Source organism: Ambystoma mexicanum, chromosome 10 (genome assembly GCF_040938575.1).
Source record: "Ambystoma mexicanum isolate Mex_15411 chromosome 10, UKY_AmexF1_1, whole genome shotgun sequence".
NCBI lineage: Eukaryota > Metazoa > Chordata > Amphibia > Caudata > Ambystomatidae > Ambystoma > Ambystoma mexicanum.
In genome coordinates this window covers 5,099,634-5,121,582 of record NC_090932.1, presented here as the reverse complement: position 1 = coordinate 5,121,582, position 21,949 = coordinate 5,099,634, and the positions used below count along the sequence as shown (strand labels likewise).

Sequence of the window (21,949 nt, the reverse complement as noted above, 5' to 3'; positions counted from 1 at the left end):
ACCTCCGACAGTCGCCAAGAGCCGAGACCCTCGGCCGCTTCCTGTCTGGGATATGTGTGTGTGGGAGGGGGCAGGTGTAGAGGGGCGGGGGGGGGCTAGTTTCCACTTCCCTCATCCCGTGACCGTCACCCTCAGCCTATGTCCATCACCCTCAGCCTATGTCCGTCACCCTCAGCCTATGCCTGTCACCCCCAGCCTATGCCCGTCACCCTCACCCTATGTCCGTCACCCTCAGCCTATACCCGTCACTCTCAGCCTATGCCTGTCACCCTCAGCCTATGTCCGTCACCCTCAGCCTATGTCCGTCACTCTCAACCTATGTCCGTCACCCTCAGCCTATACCCGTCACTCTCAGCCTATGCCTGTCACCCTCAGCCTATGTCCGTCACCCTCAGCCTATGTCCGTCACTCTCAACCTATGTCCGTCACCCTCAGCCTATGCCTGTCACCCCCAGCCTATGTCCGTCACTCTCAGCCTATGTCCGTCACCCTCAGCCTATGCCTGTCACCCCCAGCCTATGCCCGTTACCCTCAGCCTATGTCCGTCACCCTCAGCCTATGTCCGTCACTCTCAGCCTATGTCCGTCACCCTCAGCCTATGCCTGTCACCCCCAGCCTATGCCCGTTACCCTCACCCTATGTCCGTCACCCTCAGCCTATGTCCGTCACTCTCAGCCTACGTCCGTCACCCTCAGCCTACGTCCGTCACGCCCAGCCTATGTCTGTCACCCTCAGCCTATGCCCGTCACTCTCAGCCTATGCCTGTCACCCTCAGCCTTTGTCCGTCACCCTCAGCCTATGTCCGTCACTCTCAACCTATGTCCGTCACCCTCACCCTATGCCCGTCACTCTCAACCTATGTCTGTCACTCTCAGCCTATGTCCGTCACCCTCACCCTATACCAGTCACCCTCACCCTATGCCCGTCACTCTCAGCCTATGTCCATAACCCTGAGCGTATGTCCGTCACCCTCAGCCTACGCCCGTCACCCTCAGCCTATGTCCATCACACTCAGCCTACTTCCCATCCTGCCACCACTCTCCGGCTGCTCCTAACCCCCCCCCCCCCTCTCCTAACCCGAAACCTCCCCCTTCACCCCCTTTAAAGAGCCGTGAGCCGGTCTCCGCATTGCATTTTCCCTCAGTACTGCAGCCTGCAGGGTTTGTGCTCCTGCAGCTCTCGGGCGCCCCCTCAGGCCTCTCGCGTCAGATCCCTTTGCTCCCTGAGCCGCTGACGGGGGCGGGGTTTTCCCAGGCTCCGGACCCAGCAGCTGCCGCTTATCAGCCTCTCGGATATAAACCATATCTGCCGCCTCCCACCTTGCCTGGGAGGCGCGTGCTCAGGGCCCGGCACTTCCTGTGGTGGGCGGGAGAGCTCCCTGGCCTGCCTGATAGCACGCGCTGCAGAGGCTGACAGACACGCGCCGCAGCCACCCGTGCAGCGTAAAGAAACTAGCAAAAAGGGAGCTCCTCGGAACTGTGCAGAATTAGCATCAAGGGGGAGCAGCTCCCCGGAAACTGTGCACACAGCAGCAGCACCTGAGGAGGAAGCTCCCCAAAACTGTGCACACAGCAGCAAAACACCTGAAGAGGGAGCTCCCCAGAAACTGTGCACACAGCGCCAACACCTAAAGAGGGAGCTCCCCGGAAACTGTGCTCACAGCGGCAACACCTGAAGAGGGAGCTCCCCAGAAACTGTGCACACAGAGACAACACCTGAAAAGGGAGCTCCCGGCAAACTGTGCACACAGCAGCAGCACCTGAGGAGGAAGCTCCCCAAAACTGTGCACACAGCGGCAACACCTGAAGAGGGAGCTCCCCAGAAACTGTGCACACAGAGGCAACACCTGAAAAGGGAGCTCCCGGGAAACTGTGCACACAGCGCCAACACCTAAAGAGGGAGCTCCCCAGAAACTGTCCACACAGCAGCAACACCTGAAGAGGGAGCTCCCCAGAAACTGTGCACACAGCGCCAACACCTGAAGAGGGAGCTCCCCAGAAACTGTGCACACAGCGGCAACACCTGAAGAGGGAGCTCCCCTCAGAAACTGTGCACACAGCAGCGACACCTGAACAGGGAGCTCCCCAGAAACTGTGCACACAGCGCCAACACCTAAAGAGGGAGCTCCACGGAAACTGTGCACACAGCGGCAACACCTAATGAGGAAGCTCCCTGGAAACTGTGCACACAGCGGCAACACCTGAAGAGGGAGCTCCCCAGAAACTGTGCACACAGCGCCAACACCTGAAGAGGGAGCTCCCCAGAAACTGTGCACACAGCGGCAACACCTGAAGAGGGAGCTCCCCTCAGAAACTGTGCACACAGCAGCGACACCTGAAGAGGGAGCTCCCCAGAAACTGTGCACACAGCGCCAACACCTAAAGAGGGAGCTCCACGGAAACTGTGCACACAGCGGCAACACCTAATGAGGAAGCTCCCTGGAAACTGTGCACACAGCGGCAACACCTGAAGAGGGAGCTCCCCAAAAACTGTGCACACAGCAGCAACACCTGAAGAGGGAGCTCCCCGGAAACTGTGCAGAATTAGCATCAAGGGGGAGCAGCTCCCCGGAAACTGTGCACACAGCAGCAGCACCTGAGGAGGAAGCTCCCCAAGACTGTGCACACAGCGGCAACACCTGAAGAGGGAGCTCCCCAGATACTGTGCACACAGCAGCAGCACCTGAGGAGGAAGCTCCCCAAAACTGTGCACACAGCGGCAACACCTAAAGAGGGAGCTCCCCAGAAACTGTGCACACAGAGGCAACACCTGAAAAGGGAGCTCCCGGGAAACTGTGCACACAGCACCAACACCTAAAGAGGGAGCTCCCCAGAACCTGTGCACACAGCGGCAACACCTGAAGAGGGAGCTCCCCTCGGAAACTGTGCACACAGCAGCGACACCTGAAGAGGGAGCTCCCCAGAAACTGTGCACACAGCGCCAACACCTAAAGAGGGAGCTCCCCGGAAACTGTGCACACAGCGGCAACACCTAATGAGGAAGCTCCCTGGAAACTGTGCACACAGCAGCAACACCTGAAGAGGGAGCTCCCCGGAAACTTTGCACACAGCGGCAACACCTGAAGAGGGAGCTGCCCAGAAACTGTGCACACAGCGGCAACACCGTTCCCCAGAAACTGTGCACACAGCAGCAACTCCTGAAGAGGGAGCTCCCCAAAACTGTGCACACAGCGGCAACACCTGAAGAGGGAGCTCCCCAGAAACTGTGCACACAGCAGCAGTACTTGAGGAGGAAGCTCCCCAAAACTGTGCACACAGCGGCAACACCTGAAGAGGGAGCTCCCCAGAAACTGTGCACACAGCAGCAACACTTGAAGCAGGAGCTCCCCAGAAACTGTGCACACAGAGGCAACACCTGAAAAGGGAGCTCCCGGGAAACTGCGCAGACAGCGGCAACACCTGAAGAGGGACCTCCCCAGAAACTGTGCACACAGCGGCAACACCTGAAGAGGGAGCTCCCCAGAAACTGTGCATACAGCAGCAACACCTGAAGAGAGAGCTCCCCGCAAACTGTGCAACGCAGCGGCAACACCTGAAGAGGGAGCTCCCTGGAAACTGTGCACACAGCAGCAACACCTGAAGAGGGAGCTCCCCAGAAACTGTGCACACTGCGGCAACACCTGAAGAGGAAGCTCCCCGGAGACTGTGCACACAGCAGCAACACCTGAAACTGTGCACACAGCAGCAATACCTGAAGAGGTAGCCCCCCAGAAAATGTGCACACAGCAGCAACACCTAAAGAGGGAGCAGCTCCCCAGAAACTGTGCACAAAGCAGCAACACATGAAGAGGAAGCTCCCCGGAAACTGTGCACACAGCAGCAACACCTGAAGAGGGAGCTCCCCAGAAAATGTGCACACAGCAGCAACACCTAAAGAGGGAACAGCTCCCCAGAAACTGTGCACAAAGCAGCAACACCTGAAGAGGGAGCTCCCCGGAAACTGTGCACATAGCATAAGGAGGGAGCAGCTTCCCGGAAACTGTGCACACAGCGTCACCACCTAAAGAGGGAGCTCCCCAGAAACTGTGCACACAGCGGCAACACCTGAAGAGGGAGCTCCCCTCGGAAACTGTGCACACAGCAGCGACACCTGAAGAGGGAGCTCCCCAGAAACTGTGCACACAGCGCCAACACCTAAAGAGGGATCTCCCCGGAAACTGTGCACACAGCGGCAACACCTAATGAGGAAGCTCCCTGGAAACTGTGCACACAGCAGCAACACCTGAAGAGGGAGCTCCCCGGAAACTGTGCACACAGCGGCAAACTGTGCACACAGCGGCAACACCTGAAGAGGCATCTCCCCAGAAACTGTGCACACAGCGGCAACACTGTTCCCCAGAAACTGTGCATACAGCAGCAACTCCTGAAGAGGGAGCTCCCCAAAACTGTGCACACAGCGGCAATACCTGAAGAGGGAGCTCCCCAGAAACTGTGCACACAGCAGCAGCACCTGAGGAGGAAGCTCCCCAAAACTGTGCACACAGCGGCAACACCTAAAGAGGTAGCTCCCCAGAAACTGTGCACACAGCAGCAACACCTGAAGCGGGAGCTCCCCTGAAACTGTGCACACAGAGGCAACACCTGAAAAGGGAGCTCCCGGGAAACTGTGCACACAGCGCCAACACCTAAAGAGGGAGCTCCCCAGAAACTGTGCACACAGCGGCAACACCTGAAGAGGGACCTCCCCAGAAACTGTGCACACAGCGGCAACACCTGAAGAGGGAGCTCCCCAGAAACTGTGCATACAGCAGCAACACCTGAAGAGAGAGCTCCCCAGAAACTGTGCACACAGCGGCAACACCTGAAGAGGGAGCTCCCCTCGGGAACTGTGCACACAGCAGCAACACCTGAAGAGGGAGCTCCCCAGAAACTGTGCACACAGCGCCAACACCTAAAGAGGGAGCTCCCCGGAAACTGTGCACACAGCGGCAACACCTAATGAGGAAGCTCCCTGGAAACTGTGCACACAGCGGCAACACCTGAAGAGGGAGCTCCCCAGAAACTGTGCACACAGCAGCAACACCTGAAGAGGGAGCTCCCCGGAAACTGTGCACACAGCGGCAACACCTGAAGAGGGAGCTCCCGGGAAACTGTGCACACAGCGGCAAACTGTGCACACAGCGGCAACACCTGAAGAGGCAGCTCCCCAGAAACTGTGCACACAGCGGCAACACCGTTCCCCAGAAACTGTGCACACAGCAGCAACTCCTGAAGAGGGAGCTCCATGGAAACTGTGCACACAGCGGCAACACCTGAAGAGGGAGCTCCCCAGATCCTGTGCATACAGCGGCAACACCTGAAGAGAGAGCTCCCCAGAAACTATACACACAGCGGCAACACCTGAAGAGGGAGCTCCGCAGAAACTGTGCACACAGCAGCAACACCTGAAGAGGGAGCTCCCCAGAAACTGTGCACACAGCGGCAACACCTAAGGAGAAAGCTCCCTGGAAACTGTGCACACAGCGGCAACACCTGAAGAGGGAGCTCCCCGGAAACTAGGCACACAGCAGCAACACCTGAAGAGGGAGCTCCCCAGAAACTGTGCACACAGCGGCAACACCTGAAGAGGGAGCTTCCCGGAAACTGTGCACACAGCAGCAACACCTGAAGAGAGAGCTCCCTGGAAACTGCGCACACAGCGGCAACACCTGAAGAGGGAGCTCCCCGGAAAATGTGCACACAGAGGCAACACCTGAAGAGGGAGCTCCCCAGAAACTGTGCTCACAGCGGCAACACCTGAAGAGGTAGCTCCCGGGAAACTGTGCACACAACGGCAACACCTGAAGAGGGAGCTCCCCGGAAATTGTGCACACAACAGCAACACCTGAAGATGGAGCTCCCCAGCAACTGTGCACATAGCAGCAACACCTAATGAGGGAGCTTCCTGGAAACTGTGCACACAGAGGCAACACCTGAAGAGGGAGCTCCTCGGAAACTGTGCACACAGCAGCAACACCTGAAGAGGGAGCTCCATGGAAACTGTGCACACAGTGGCAACACCTGAAGAGGGAGCTTCCCGGAAACTGTGCACAAAGCAGCAACACCGGAAGAGAGAGCTCCCCGGAAAGTTTGCACACAGCGGCAACTCCTGAAGATGGAGCTCCCAGAAAATGTGCGCACAGCGGCAACACCTAAAGAGGGAGCTCCCCAGAAACTGTGCTCACAGCGGCGACACCTGAAGAGGGAGCTCCCCGGAAACTGCACACAGCAGCAACACCTGAAGAGGAAGCTCCCCAGAAACTGTGCACACAGAGGCAACACCTGAAAAGGGAGCTCCCGGGAAACTGTGCACACAGCGCCAACACCTAAAGAGGGAGCTCCCCAGAAACTGAGCACGCAGCGGCAACACCTGAAGAGGGACCACCCCAGAAACTGTGCACACAGCGGCAACACCTGAAGAGGGAGCTCCCCAGAAACTGTGCATACAGCAGCAACACCTGAAGAGAGAGCTCCCCAGAAACTGTGCACACAGCGGCAACACCTGAAGATGGAGCTCCCAGAAAATGTGCGCACAGCGGCAACACCTGAAGAGGGAGCTCCCCGGAAACTGCACACAGCAGCAAAACCTGAAGAGGAAGCTCCCCAGCAACTGTGCACACAGCAGCAACACCTAAAGAGGGAGGTCCCCAGAAACTGTGCACACAGCATAAAGAGGGAGCTGCTCCCCGGAAACTGCACATAGCATCAACACCTAAAGAGGGAGCTCCCCGGAAACTGTACAGAAATAGCATAAAGAGAGAGCAAGGACTGAGCTCCAGAGACGTAGTAGCAAAGCCCAAGGAATGAGCTCCAGATACACAAATGGCATCCACACAGATGGCATGAAAACCCAAGGAATGAGCTCCAGAGACATAGATAGCGTCAAGACCCAACGAATGAGCTCCAGAGACGTTGAATCAGAATCAAGGAGTGAGCTCCAGCGACAAAGATAGCATTAATATGAAAGGAGTGAGCTCCAGCGACATAGCGTCAATGCAAAAGGAGCCCCATAGAAATAGATATCATGCACACCCAAAGAGTAAGCTCCAGGTATATATATAGCATCAACAGCCAAGGAGTGAGCTCCAGAGACGCAGGTTGCACCTGTAGCTAAGGAGTGAGCTCCAGAGACGCAGGTGCCACCTGTAGCTAAGGAGTAAGCTCTAGAGATATATATAGCATCAACACCTAAGGAGTGAGCTCTCTCTCTCTCTCTCTCTCTATATATATATATATATATAGCATCAACATCCAGGAGTCAGCTCCAGAGACGCAGGTTGCACCGGTAGCTAAGGAGTGAGCTCCAGAGATGCAGGTTGCACCGGTAGCTAAGGAGTGAGCTCCACAGACGCAGGCTGCACCTGTAGCTAAGGAATCAGCTCCAGAGATGCAGGTTGCACCGGTAGCTAAGGAGTGAGCTCTAGAGATATATATAGCATCAACACCCAAGGAGTGAGCTCCACAGACGCAGGTTGCGCCGGTAGCTAAGGAGTGAGCTCCAGAGACGCAGGTTGCATCGGTAGCTAAGGAGTGAGCTCCACAGACGCAGATGCCACCTGTAGCTAAGGAGTAAGCTCTAGAGATATATATAGCATCAACACCCAAGGAGTGAGCTCCACAGACGCAGGTTGCACCGGTAGCTAAGGAGTGAGCTCCAGAGACGCAGATGCCACCTGTAGCTAAGGAGTGAGCTCTAGAGATATATATAGCATCAACACCTAAGGAGTGAGCTCTCTCTCTCTCTCTCTCTCTCTCTCTCTATATATATATACATATATATAGCATCAACATCCAGGAGTCAGCTCCAGAGACGCAGGTTGCACCGGTAGCTAAGGAGTGAGCTCCAGAGACGCAGGTTGCACCGGTAGCTAAAGAGTGAGCTCCACAGACGCAGGCTGCATCTGTAGCTAAGGAGTCAGCTCCAGAGACGCAGGTTGCACCGGTAGCTAAGGAGTGAGCTCTAGAGATATATATAGCATCAACACCCAAGGAGTGAGCTCCACAGACGCAGGTTGCGCCGGTAGCTAAGGAGTGAGCTCCAGAGACGCAGATGCCACCTGTAGCTAAGGAGTAAGCTCTAGAGATATATATAGCATCAACACCCAAGGAGTGAGCTCCACAGACGCAGGTTGCGCCGGTAGCTAAGGAGTGAGCTCCAGAGACGCAGATGCCACCTGTAGCTAAGGAGTGAGCTCTAGAGATATATATAGCATCAACACCTAAGGAGTGAGCTCTCTCTCTCTCTCTCTCTCTCTATATATATATACATATATATAGCATCAACATCCAGGAGTCAGCTCCAGAGACGCAGGTTGCACCGGTAGCTAAGGAGTGAGCTCCAGAGACGCAGGTTGCACCGGTAGCTAAAGAGTGAGCTCCACAGACGCAGGCTGCACCTGTAGCTAAGGAGTCAGCTCCAGAGACGCAGGTTGCACCGGTAGCTAAGGAGTGAGCTCTAGAGATATATATAGCATCAACACCCAAGGAGTGAGCTCCACAGACGCAGGTTGCGCCGGTAGCTAAGGAGTGAGCTCCAGAGACGCAGGTTGCATCGGTAGCTAAGGAGTGAGCTCCACAGACGCAGGTTGCACCGGTAGCTAAGGAGTGAGCTCTAGAGATATATATAGCATCAACACCTAAGGAGTGAGCTCTCTCTCTCTCTCTCTCTCTCTATATATACATATATATAGCATCAACATCCAGGAGTCAGCTCCAGAGACGCAGGTTGCACCGGTAGCTAAGGAGTGAGCTCCAGAGACGCAGGTTGCACCGGTAGCTAAAGAGTGAGCTCCACAGACGCAGGCTGCACCTGTAGCTAAGGAGTCAGCTCCAGAGACGCAGGTTGCACCGGTAGCTAAGGAGTGAGCTCTAGAGATATATATAGCATCAACACCCAAGGAGTGAGCTCCACAGACGCAGGTTGCGCCGGTAGCTAAGGAGTGAGCTCCAGAGACGCAGGTTGCATCGGTAGCTAAGGAGTGAGCTCCACAGACGCAGGTTGCACCGGTAGCTAAGGAGTGAGCTCTAGAGATATATATAGCATCAACACCTAAGGAGTGAGCTCTCTCTCTCTCTCTCTCTCTCTCTCTCTCTCTATATATATACATATATATAGCATCAACATCCAGGAGTCAGCTCCAGAGACGCAGGTTGCACCGGTAGCTAAGGAGTGAGCTCTAGAGATATATATAGCATCAACACCCAAGGAGTGAGCTCCACAGACGCAGGTTGCGCCGGTAGCTAAGGAGTGAGCTCCAGAGACGCAGGTTGCATCGGTATCTAAGGAGTGAGCTCCAGAGACGCAGGTTGCACCGGTAGCTAAGGAGTGAGCTCCAGAGACGCAGGTTGCACCGGTAGCTAAGGAGTGAGCTCCAGAGACGCAGGTTGCACCGGTAGCTAAGGAGTGAGCTCCACAGACGCAGGTTGCACCGGTAGCCAAGGAGTGAGCTCCACAGACGCAGGTTGCACCGGTAGCCAAGGAGTGAGCTCCACAGACGCAGGTTGCACCTGTATCTAAGGAGTGAGCTCCACAGACGCAGGTTGCACCGGTAGCCAAGGAGTGAGCTCCACAGACGCAGGTTGCACCTGTATCTAAGGAGTGAGCTCCACAGACGCAGGTTGCACCGGTAGCCAAGGAGTGAGCTCCACAGACGCAGGTTGCACCGGTAGCCAAGGAGTGAGCTCCACAGACCAATCTGGGGGGATGTATCCTGCGCACCATGGTTGCAGTGGCGCGTGCAGCCCCGGGGCACGGCGCGGTGCGCGGAATGCCCAGTCTAGGGAGAGTGCAGGTGGTGATTGACAGCTCCGGCGCGCGCCTCGGCCGCAGGCTGCCCGCCCGCCCGTCCTCCAATGGGAGGCGGCCGCACGCGAGCGGGAGCCGGGAGGGCGCGTGCCCCGCCCCGGGTCGCTATTGGCTGCAGGTGAGTGTGGGAAAGAAATGCGGGCGCGGTTCACACGAGCCGCGCGCGTGCGGGCGGAGGGGCGGGGCCATTCGTGGGGGGCGGGGCCTCGGCCACGGGGGCGTGGCTAAATCCTGTGAATAGGCACAAAGGAGGTGGGGGGTGGGGGCGGCCCATATAAGAGCCGGCAGAGGCCGGGCTGGCAGATACTGGAAGCCACGGGCACAGGACAGGAGTGCAGCCGCCCCGTGCAGCCGCCCCGTGCAGCCGGAACATGCCCGCCGACATCATGGACAAGAGCGGCGCCTCCCCCATTGCCGCCACCCCGGGCGCCATGCACTGCAGCCCGGACAAGCCCAGGACGGCGTCCGAGCACAGGAAGGTGAGTGCGCAGGAGGCGTCGCGTCACTAGGACGCACTGCACCGCCACTGGATCACTTGTGCACCGTCACTAGGACGCACTGCACCGCCACTGGATCACTTGTGCACCGTCACTAGGACGCACTGCACCGCCACTGGATCACTTGTGCACCGTCACTAGGACGCACTGCACCGCCACTGGATCACTTGTGCACCGTCACTAGGACGCACTGCACCGCCACTGGATCACTTGTGCACCGTCACTAGGACGCACTGCACCGCCACTGGATCACTCGTGCACCCTGCCCTGGTCACTTGTGCACCTCCACTGGATCACTTGTGCACCCTGCCCTGGTCACTTGTGCACCGCCACTGGATCACTTGTGCACCGTCACTAGGACGCACTGCACCGCCACTGGATCACTCGTGCACCCTGCCCTGGTCACTTGTGCACCTCCACTGGATCACTTGTGCACCCTGCCCTGGTCACTTGTGCACCGCCACTGGATCACTTGTGCACCGCCACTGGGTCACTTGTGCACCCTGCCCTGGTCACTTGTGCACCGCCACTGGATCACTTGTGCACCGTCACTAGGACACACTGCACCGCCCCGGACACACCGGGCACCGCCACTAGGACACTCTGCACCGCTCCGGAATCACCGGGCACCGTCACTAGAACACTCTGCACCGCCCCGGAATCACCGGGCACCGGCACTAGGACACTCTGCACTGCTCCGGAATCACCGGGCACCGCCACTAGGACACTCTGCACCGCCCCGGAATCACCGGGCACCGCCACTAGGACACTTGTGCTGCAGTGATGGGTGTAATGTCTAAACCACCGCAGAGTGGTTGGTGCACTGCCTCGGGCGGCTCCCACGCACACACACACGCCGGTGCCCCACACGGATATTCCTGAGCCGGCTTGTGCGGGGTGATGGGTCTGGAGTGTAAATGCGATGCCACTCAGCTGTCTGGGTGCCCGGGGGTGGGTGGGGGCGGGGGCTGGGATGCTCTGTGAGGGGTGCTGTGTGTGGCCCCTGGCATGTACTCACAGTGCCCGAATGTTTCCTCCACAGTCCTCCAAACCCATCATGGAGAAGAGGCGCAGGGCCCGGATTAACGAGAGCCTGGGGCAGCTGAAGACCCTCATCCTGGACGCCCTCAAGAAAGATGTAAGTGTCCGCGCGCCGCTGGGGGAGGGGGGTGCACGGGCCTGGCCGCTGCCCTCACAGCCCCCCTGCATCGGGGCGATGCTGCTTCTCTTGGGGTTCTTGGTTTCTTTCTAGCTGGGGGCTCTGTCTGGCGGCTGCTTTGAACTTCTTATTAAGGATCGTTTCACCTCAGCCTTCTTGGGGGCGAGGGGCTGTTTTTTTCTGTAATTCAAATGTGGTTTATTGTAGGCGCTGGGTTTCTATTGCCACCGCCGTTGGGTCGTTTCCCGTCTGTAGTGACTGCTTGTGGGCTTCTCTGGGGTCTGCAGGGGTGGTTTGTAGTTGGCGGGGGCTGTGGGTGGGGTTCTGGGGGCCGTGTTGGTTTGCAGCTGGTGGGCTTCTCTGGTTCCTGCTTCTTGTATTTGGACCTGCCATGGCCCGCCGCAGGAATGTCTAACGTGTCCCCCTTGCCCCCCCCAGAGCTCCAGACACTCCAAGCTGGAGAAGGCGGACATCCTGGAGATGACGGTGAAGCACCTCCGGGGGCTGCAGCGGGTGCAGATGACGGGTGAGTTGTGACCCCCCTGATTTCTTCCAGACTTCCGTCTCGGCCGCCTTTACTGGCCGGGCTTCGCCTTTCCCACGGTCTGGGTGTATTTATAGCCGGGCTCCTGGCGCGGATCCTGCTCGGGGGGGAGGGGGGGGGCGGGTGGTACTCATAGGCTTTATCTGACAGCCTCTGAGCCGTGCAGGGCCTGGGGCCCCCGGCGGGGATTCTGGTGGAAATCACTAGCTTGCAACAGGTTAATGCAGCCCCATGGGGTTCGGGGGTACTTTTCCTGGAGGGGGGGGGGCCTCTTCTGAAGCTTGAGACTATGGTGCAGTATGTTCATACCGTCGCCCCCTTGTGTTCTGCCTCTATAGCGCTTCCTGTAGCTCCTCTTGGAGGGGTTGGAGGGGGGGGGCAGGCGCACTGTGATGTTGTCTTCTCTGAAAGCCCCCCTTCTGCGAGACTAACCCTCCTATTTTTCCCCCCCGCAGCTGCTCTGAACACGGACCCCAGCGTCCTGGGCAAGTACCGGGCCGGCTTCAGCGAGTGCATGGGCGAGGTGACCCGCTTCCTGTCCACCTGCGAGGGGGTCAACACCGAGGTGCGCACCCGGCTCCTGGGCCACCTGGCCGGCTGCATGACTCAGATCAACGCCTTGAACTATCCCGGCGCGCCCCAGGGGTCCGCCGGGGGGCCCCACGCCGCCTACGGCCAGGGGCCCTGCAAGCTGGCCCCCCAGGCGCTGGACTCTGCCAAGTTCTACGGGGGCTTCCAGGTCGTGCCCGCCTCAGACGGACAGTTTGCCTTCCTCATCCCCAGCTCGGCCTTCGCCCACAGCGGGCCCGCAGGCATGCCCGTCTTCCCCGGCGCCGGGGTGCCCTCCGGGGTGTCGCCAGGGGTGCCCCCCGCGGCCACGGACTCTGTGTGGAGGCCCTGGTGAAGGCGCAGGGAGCCCCTGTGACTGGAGACTCGGCGTGCAGGCCCCTGAGAGGGCGAAGCTAGCACTGCGTGGGGGCCCCACTGGGGGCCCTGGGGCGGCACCGCAGCCCCGCTGCCGATGGCTCGGGTGGTGGCCCCGAGGAGAGCTGCCGTGGGACCCGCTTGGCTACAGACTTTGTGTGGAAGACTTGAGTGAGGGCCCAGGCCCCGGGTGGCCCCTGGCTTCGGGTCGAGACCCTGCTGAGGGTGCGAGGCCGTCCTTGTTTCTATGGAGACGCTGCACGTGACTGCCCGGGCACTATCCGTGCGTATGGGACCCTGCTCCTATTGGATGGCGCCTTTTGTACGATGGAGATATTTTTGTTTTTCATACAGAGGCTATGTTTTTATGTGACACCAAAGACTTTATAACAGATGCTCTTATTAAAATGTGTCCTTCCCTGTGGGGGGGGGGGTTATTTGCGTAATAAAATTGCCATTTACTGATTGGTTTTACTGTCCGTTCTTCCCGCCACTCAGCCGTTGACCGCACCCCACTTCTAACTCATGAACCCCGGGTGGCCATATCCTGTACAGGGCCGATTAAAATGCAGCACTCACTGTAGTGTCCTGTGGGGGCTGGGGGCGGGGGGGGGGCAAGACATCGAACGGAAAGGGGCCCCTGCCAGATGACGGGGGCAAAATGGGGTGCCAGGAAAGTTGCCCCTTATTCAGACTCGTGAAGAGTTATTTAACTTGTGCGAGGGTGGGGGGCAGATCAAGAGTCTGGCCTTGGATACTGGACTGCGGGCCATACACGGCATTATCGGCCCCGTGTAGCAAACATCTGCCCGGTAACAGCGCTCGAGTGAGGGGTCCAGTGTAAATGACAAGAGTGGACTGGGACCCGAGTGGCCCAATAGACACATTTCAGCAGGCCCGAACCTTTCCCATCAAAAAAATTAGAAATAAAATGGTTTAGAACACAAAATGGGCCCAGGGTGCACCCACCGGGAAATCTCCAGAGTTCTCCTTAACCCAGCCCATCCCTTGCAATGACCCCCCCCCCTTACATAATCTGTTTTGAGCTGCACAAACACTGGTTCTGCCGCCCTCAGCCCCCCGGGGTTTCCTCCTGGGGGAGGAATTGGCGCCCCCATGGTATAAATCCCTTTTACTTTTCGGGGATTTTGCGATCAGTGAAGGGGAGGGTGGACGCGGGCACCCTGACATGCCAGCTCCCCCGGGCAGTGTGCTGGACTACCATGGTACCCTGACATGCCAGCTTCCCAGGGCAGTGGGCTGGAGTGCCATGGCACCCTGACATGCCAGCTCCCCCGGCCAGTGGGCTGGACTACCATGGCACCCTGACATGCCAGCACCCCGGGCAGTGGGCTGGACTACCATGGCACACTGACATGCCAGCTCCCCCGGCCAGTGGGCTGGAGTGCCATGGCACCCTAACATGCCAGCTCCCCCGGCCAGTGGGCTGGACTACAATGGCACACTGGCATGCCAGCTCCCCCGGCCAGTGGGCTGGACTACCATGGTACCCTGACACGCCAGCTTCCCGGGCAGTGGGCTGGACTACTATGGTACCCTGACACGCCAGCTTCCCGGGCAGTGGGCTGGACTACCATGGTACCCTGACACGCCAGCTTCCCGGGCAGTGGGCTGGACTACCATGGCACACTGACATGCCAGCTCCCCCGGCCAGTGGGCTGGACTACCATGGTACCCTGACACGCCAGCTTCCCGGGCAGTGGGCTGGACTACCATGGTACCCTGACACGCCAGCTTCCCGGGCAGTGGGCTGGACTACCATGGCACCCTGACATGCCTGCTTCCCAGGGCAGTGGGCTGGAGTGCCATGGCACCCTGACATGCCAGCTCCCCCGGCCAGTGGGCTGGATTACCATGGCACCCTGACATGCCAGCTCCCCCGGCCAGTGGGCTGGACTACCATGGCACCCTGACATGCCAGCACCCCGGGCAGTGGGATGGACTACCATGGCACACTGACATGCCAGCTCCCCCGGCCAGTGGGCTGGAGTGCCATGGCACCCTGACATGCCAGCTCCCCCGGCCAGTGGGCTGGACTACCATGGCACACTAACATGCCAGCTCCCCCGGCCAGTGGGCTGGATTACCATGGCACCCTGACATGCCTACTTCCCAGGGCAGTGGGCTGGAGTGCCATGGCACCCTGACATGCCAGCTCCCCCGGCCAGTGGGCTGGACTACCATGGCACCCTGACATTCCAGCACCCCGGGCAGTGGGCTGGACTACCATGGCACACTGACATGCCTGCTTCCCGGGCAGTGGGCTGGACTACCATGGCACCCTGACATGCCAGCTCCCCCGGGCAGTGGGCTGGATTACCATGGCACCCTAACATGCCTGCTTCCCGGGCAGTGGGCTGGACTACCATGGCACCCTAACATGCCTGCTTCCCGGGCAGTGGGCTGGACTACCATGGCACCCTGGCATGCCAGCTCCCCTGGGCAGTGGGTTGGACTACCATGGCACCCTGACATGCCTGCTTCCCAGGGCAGTGGGCTGGAGTGCCATGGCACCCTGACATGCCAGCTCCCCCGGGCAGTAGGAAGCTGCTGAGTTGCCAGTGGAGTGTCTCGGTATTTGGAGCCCTCTCCCCCTTTCTCAAGATGTTGTTCCCAATGGAAAGTGCAGTGGTCCCGGTTTTTGGTGCTAGGTCTTCGTAGCTGGCAGCAGGAAGGTAGAATCCCACACAGAAGAAATTCTGCATTTCATAACTTAGGAGAGTGTTACTTTGTGATAAATTAATTCTATATATGTGGTCATTTGAACAGTGACACTTGCACCCCCTTCTCCTATAACCGCTACTGAAGTGTAGCGCCTTGACAGCCCCATTTAAGCGTCAGTCCTACTTTTGTGTTAATTGCTGTCCCGGTTTTTAACTCTTTTTAATCTGGTCACCCTACAATGGAGGGTTCCTCCCAGGCTGGAATCTGCAGCCACGCCCCCCCACCCTCCCCCCGACTTCCAGTGTGTAACTGGAGCCCAGCTACTTAAGCCCCCTGCGCGAGGTATGCTTAGCCACCTGAAACCATGATGGTGAGGTGGGGGTTCAGTGGGCACCCATCGGTTCACCCCTCCATTCCGAGGCGTCCCACTGGGGTTTGCATGGTTTGGGAGAGGTCCGTACCAGCCTTAGGATTGTCAATGGCGCGCTGGCTGTGTGTCATCAGGACTTCAGAATGGGGGGGGTGGGGGGCAGGGGGTAGTGAATGCAAAATAAGATGCCTGGGTATGGCGCTGAGCGAGCCTCGCTGAGATGAGTGTCCAGGGGGTACGCCCCCCCCCTCGCGTTCTCAATCGGGCTCTCATCCATTCTTAGCCACAGCCCCCTCCCACCCACTGACCCATTCCGGCCGTTCAACACGTGAACCCCACACGTTGGCGGTCTTGTGTGGGCGGTGACTGGAACTGAGCTCCCGGGATGAGACGGTCCCTGACGAACTGCTCCGCCTTTCAACCTTGGCCCGTGGAAACATGTGCGCGTGGAAACGAGCAGGCGTTACTATGGCTGCACACGCGTGGCCGTGCAGCTGTTCATGGCACACAGGACAGTCGAGACATGCATGGAGGCGGGGCCACGGGGGGGGGGGACAATTAGACGCCCCAGGAGAAATACCATGTGTACACACAACAGGGGGAGGGGGGGTCGCTGCTCCTCAGAAGAGCTGAGTGCAGGTGGGGGCGTGTGACCACCTGCCCATCTTCTCTCACTGGAAGATTGCCCCCCCCCCAACACACACACACTGGGCTTTAATCATCTCTCATCAGAGCTCCACCCCCCGCAACACCTTTTCCCCGCCCCACGCGGACCCCTCCCCCCGGAGCTCATCTGCCAGAACTGTGGCACATGAACTACCCCCCTCCCCCCGCTCCCCCAAACCCTCGGACCCGTGGCGTGGGGGGTGCGAGTGCCAGACACACGCCTACCCTGAAGGCAGTGTGTGGCGGGAGGAGAGGGGCATGGATACACCCGCCTCGGAGGCGCGGGAATAAACGTGCCAGGCGCCCACAGCGGGTGGGCAATGTGCGGGGACTCACTTCCCCTCTTTCACAAATGACGAATGTATATGGTAGGTTTGACCCTAACCTGCAGCAGCCGCGGTGCCCGTGCACTCGGGGCAGGGGGTGCTGCCTGCCAGGCGTGGCCTTAGGGTTTTGTTGACCCCCTTGTTTTTAGGACTCATGCCAATGTTTAAGGGAAACAGCCCCGGCGCGTTCTCCCACCCCCGCCCCCAAAGTGACCCGCACTCATAAGCTCCGAGCACACAGCACAGTATGTTTCGGCGCTGCCCGTTCGGCGCATTTCCAGGTATTCTTTTAGCGTGACCTGCGCTGCCCGGCTGCTGCTGCTGCAGCTGCAGATTGGAAATGCGCCAGTCGCATGTAAATGCCATGTTTCCGCAAAGTCCTCACGTGTTGGTAGGGTTCCAGGATGTAGCGGGTCTTTCTTTATTTATTTATTGCGCGCCGAAACATCCCGCGCCGGAGCGGCCGCGCTGAAATGGGGTGCACCTCTTAGTTTATCTGGAACCCCGACTTTCGGTCCCTGCCAGAGAAGAGCACAGCTCCCGCGCGCCCCCTGGCGGATGCGCCCAGAAGAGCGGCTTCTACGCGAAGTGGGAGGACCTCTGGGGACGCTCGCATGCCTTTATCGTTATTCGCGTGTATAAAGAGACTCGGGGGGCCAGTCTGGTGTGAAGGCCCGGCAACGCCCCCACCCCACCCCGGCCACCCCCTGTCTGAGCGTTTCTGGGGACCCACAGAAGCCTTTCATGACAGATCCTTTCCCAGGAATCCCGGGGCAGAGCGCGCCACGGCCCTGCAATAAAAACACCCGCGGCCTCCATTGCGAAAGTCTCCAAACTCATCCACCATTCTAAGGGGATCCACCCAGGGGATCTAGTGGTCCTGGGGTCCATTCACCCGTAAAGGGATCCGATGAGGGGATCTGGCATATCTGGGGACATCCAGCCTTAAATGGATCCATTGAGGGAATCTAGTGGCCCGGGGAATCCATTCACCCGTAAAGGGATCCGATGAGAGGATCTGGCATATCTGGGGACATCCAGCCCCAAAGGGATCCATCCAGGGGATCTAGTGGTCCTGGGATCCATTCACCCATAAAGGGATCCGATGAGGGGATCTGGCATATCTGGGGACATCCAGCCTTAAATGGATCCATTGAGGGAATCTAGTGGCCCGGGGATCCATTCACCCGTAAAGGGATCCGATGAGAGGATCGGGCATATCTGGGGACATCCAGCCCCAAAGGGATCCATCCAGGGGATCTAGTGGTCCTGGGGTCCATTCACCCGTAAAGGGATCCGATGAGGGGATCTGGCATATCTGGGGACATCCAGCCTTAAATGGATCCATTGAGGGAATCTAGTGGCCCGGGGATCCATTCACCCGTAAAGGGATCCGATGAGAGGATCGGGCATATCTGGGGACATCCAGCCCCAAAGGGATACATCCAGGGGATCTAGTGGTCCTGGGGTCCATTCACCCGTAAAGGGATCCGATGAGGGGATCTGGCATATCTGGGGACATCCAGCCTTAAATGGATCCATTGAGGGAATCTAGTGGCCCGGGGAATCCATTCACCCGTAAAGGGATCCGATGAGAGGATCTGGCATATCTGGGGACATCCAGCCCCAAAGGGATCCATCCAGGGGATCTAGTGGTCCTGGGGTCCATTCACCCGTAAAGGGATCCGATGAGGGGATCTGGCATATCTGGGGACATCCAGCCTTAAATGGATCCATTGAGGGAATCTAGTGGCCCGGGGATCCATTCACCCGTAAAGGGATCCGATGAGAGGATCGGGCATATCTGGGGACATCCAGCCCCAAAGGGATCCATCCAGGGGATCTAGTGGCCCTGGGGTCCATTCACCCGTAAAGGGATCCGATGAGGGGATCTGGCATATCTGGGGACATCCAGCCTTAAATGGATCCATTGAGGGAATCTAGCGGCCCGGGGATCCATTCACCCGTAAAGGGATCCGATGAGAGGATCGGGCATATCTGGGGACATCCAGCCCCAAAGGGATACATCCAGGGGATCTAGTGGTCCTGGGGTCCATTCACCCGTAAAGGGATCCGATGAGGGGATCTGGCATATCTGGGGACATCCAGCCTTAAATGGATCCATTGAGGGAATCTAGTGACCCAGGGATCCATTCACCCGTAAAGGGATCCGATGAGGGGATCTGGCATATCTGGGGACATCCAGCCTTAAATGGATCCATTGAGGGAATCTAGTGGTCCTGGGGTCCATTCACCCGTAAAGGGATCCGATGAGGGGATCTGGCATATCTGGGGACATCCAGCCTTAAATGGATCCATTGAGGGAATCTAGTGGCCCGGGGATCCATTCACCCGTAAAGGGATCCGATGAGAGGATCTGGCATATCTGGGGACATCCAGCCCCAAAGGGATCCATCCAGGGGATCTAGTGGTCCTGGGGTCCATTCACCTGTAAAGGGATCCGATGAGGGGATCGAGCATATATGTGGACATCCAGCCTTAAATGGATCCATTGAGGGAATCTAGTGGCCTGGGGATCCATTCACCCGTAAAGGGATCCGATGAGGGGATCTGGCATATCTGGGGACATCCAGCCCCAAAGGGATCCATCCAGGGGATCTAGTGGTCCTGGGGTCCATTCACCCGTAAAGGGATCCGATGAGGGGATCTGGCATATCTGGGGACATCCAGCCTTAAATTGATCCATTGAGGGAATCTAGTGGCCTGGGGATCCATTCACCCGTAAAGGGATCCGATGAGAGGATCTGGCATATCTGGGGACATCCAGCCCCAAAGGGATCCATCCAGGGGATCTAGTGGTCCTGGGGTCCATTCACCCGTAAAGGGATCCGATGAGGGGATCTGGCATATCTGGGGACATCCAGCCTTAAATGGATCCATTGAGGGAATCTAGTGGCCCGGGGATCCATTCACCCGTAAAGGGATCCGATGAGAGGATCTGGCATATCTGGAGAAATCTAGCCCCAAAGGGATCCATCCAGGGGATCTAGTGGTCCTGGGTTCCATTGACCCGTAAAGGGACCCGATGAGGGGATCTGGCATATCTGGGGACATCCAGCCTTAAATGGATCCATCCAGGGGATCTAGTGGTCCTGGGGTCCTTTCACCCGTAAAGGGATCCGATGAGAGGATCTGGCATATCTGGGACATCCAGCCTTAAATGGATCCATTGAGGGAATCTAGTGACCCGGGAATCCATTCACCCGTAAAGCAATCTGATGAGGGGATCTGGCATACCTGGGGACATCCACCTTTAAAGGGATCCAGTGGCCCGGGGATAAATTCACCCGTAAAGGGATCCGATGAGGGAATCTGGCATACCTGGGGACATCCAGCCCCAAAGGGATCCATTGAGGGGATCCAGTGGCCCGGGGATCCATTCATCTGTAAAGGGATCCGGGATTGGTTTCAAATTGCACTAAAGGAATAATTATTCGGCCAAAGCGCGTTCATGTGGCGGGAATTCATGACTCATGCAGTGGGGGGGATTGCAGTCTTCCTTTCAGGGGCTTTCATTACTGCAGATGTCCGGTTCGCGCCTTCACGCCCGCGAGCATCGCAGCGTCTCGCCTAGCGCCTCTCTGCATATTTCCAAGAGCCAAGGTGCGCAGCCGCTACTTTGCTACAATGCCGGAGGCTTCGAGGCGCTAGACTAGAGCACCCGCGGGCAACACCGTCTGCACACGATCGCAGGCAGCGTTCTCCGCTCCTCCGGGAAGCGCTGGGAGGGTCGGGAAAAAGCGCCTGGGTTTCCAGAACTCGACACGCTCCTGGACATGTGTTATAGCGCCACGCACACATAAAAGCCTGAGGCGGTAAATAACACGAGTATGGTCCACAATGAGACACGCCTAACACACAGTACACTAGACGCACACGCGTGTGTGTGTTACGAGGGCGGCTCAATACTGTTTGCAAATCAAAGTCCCGATTTACAATGAAACTTCAGCTGAAAAGAGCTTTGAAAATCAGCTCCAACGCGTTTCAAAATATGATAACAAACTTAAATACTAAAAGTCATGGATATTATTTTAAAAAAAAACTCACCAATGACGCAGGCGCTTCTCAAAGGGAAACGAAAGCATGTCGCTGTTTATTGTTTAATATAATAGTTCTCCCAAATATGTCTAAAGATGTCCCACCGCATTATACTGCACAAGGCCGCGTGGGACTCGAATACTGTTGGGATGTCTGGGAAACGTTTCTGAAACTCGTTTGCCAATTTTTACCGCCCAATAATTGAAGGTCCGGCCACTGCTTCCGGACACTGCTTCCGGTCACTGCTTCCGGTCACATGCAAGGTATCACACAGCTGCGACGTCTTTTATATTTTCTAAACTATTCACATTTTTTGGGAAGGAACCTATGCATAGGTTTTAACATTTCAAACAATGAGCCAGGCCTGTGTACAAGTAATACATGTTGAAGGAGTTTTTTTATTTTAAAATAGTTGTTAAAGCGTTTAAGATTGTCTTCAAAACGTTTTACCAAAGAAACGCTGCTTTTTCCAAATAAAAAAAAAACACAACGCATGCAGGGTTTTGTGGCCTTTGACAGATGCTGCAAAACTGCCATGGATGCAAGGATGGGAGGCCATGCGTGGCATGAGTGCAAGGATGAGAGGCCACCCGTGGCATGAGTGCAAGGATGGGAGGCCATGCGTGGCATGAGTGCAAGGATGAGAGGCCACCCGTGGCATGAGTGCAAGGATGGGAGGCCATGCGTGGCATGAGTGCAAGGATGAGAGGCCATGCGTGGCATGAGTGCAAGGAGGGGATGCCACCCGTGGCATGAGTGCAAGGATGGGAGGCCATGCGTAGCATGAGTGCAAGGATGGGAGGCCACCCGTGGCATGAGTGCAAGGAGGGGATGCCACCCGTGGCATGGATGCAAGGAGGGGATGCCACCCGTGGCATGGATGTAAGGCTGGGATGCCATCTTTCCACTGAGGCC

At 57.7% G+C, this 21,949-nt stretch overlaps 1 protein-coding gene across 1 annotated transcript; it reads left to right on the top strand.

Moving 5' to 3' along the window:
• Positions 1 to 10,094: 10,094 nt before the first annotated feature.
• Positions 10,095 to 13,393, top strand: HES1 (hes family bHLH transcription factor 1). Its single transcript, XM_069617412.1, has 4 exons — positions 10,095 to 10,283; positions 11,344 to 11,439; positions 11,899 to 11,986; positions 12,460 to 13,393. Exons 1-4 carry the CDS (start codon positions 10,176 to 10,178, stop codon positions 12,906 to 12,908), a joined length of 741 nt encoding a protein of 246 aa, XP_069473513.1. The 5' UTR covers positions 10,095 to 10,175; the 3' UTR covers positions 12,909 to 13,393.
• The last annotated feature ends 8,556 nt before the right edge of the window (positions 13,394 to 21,949 follow it).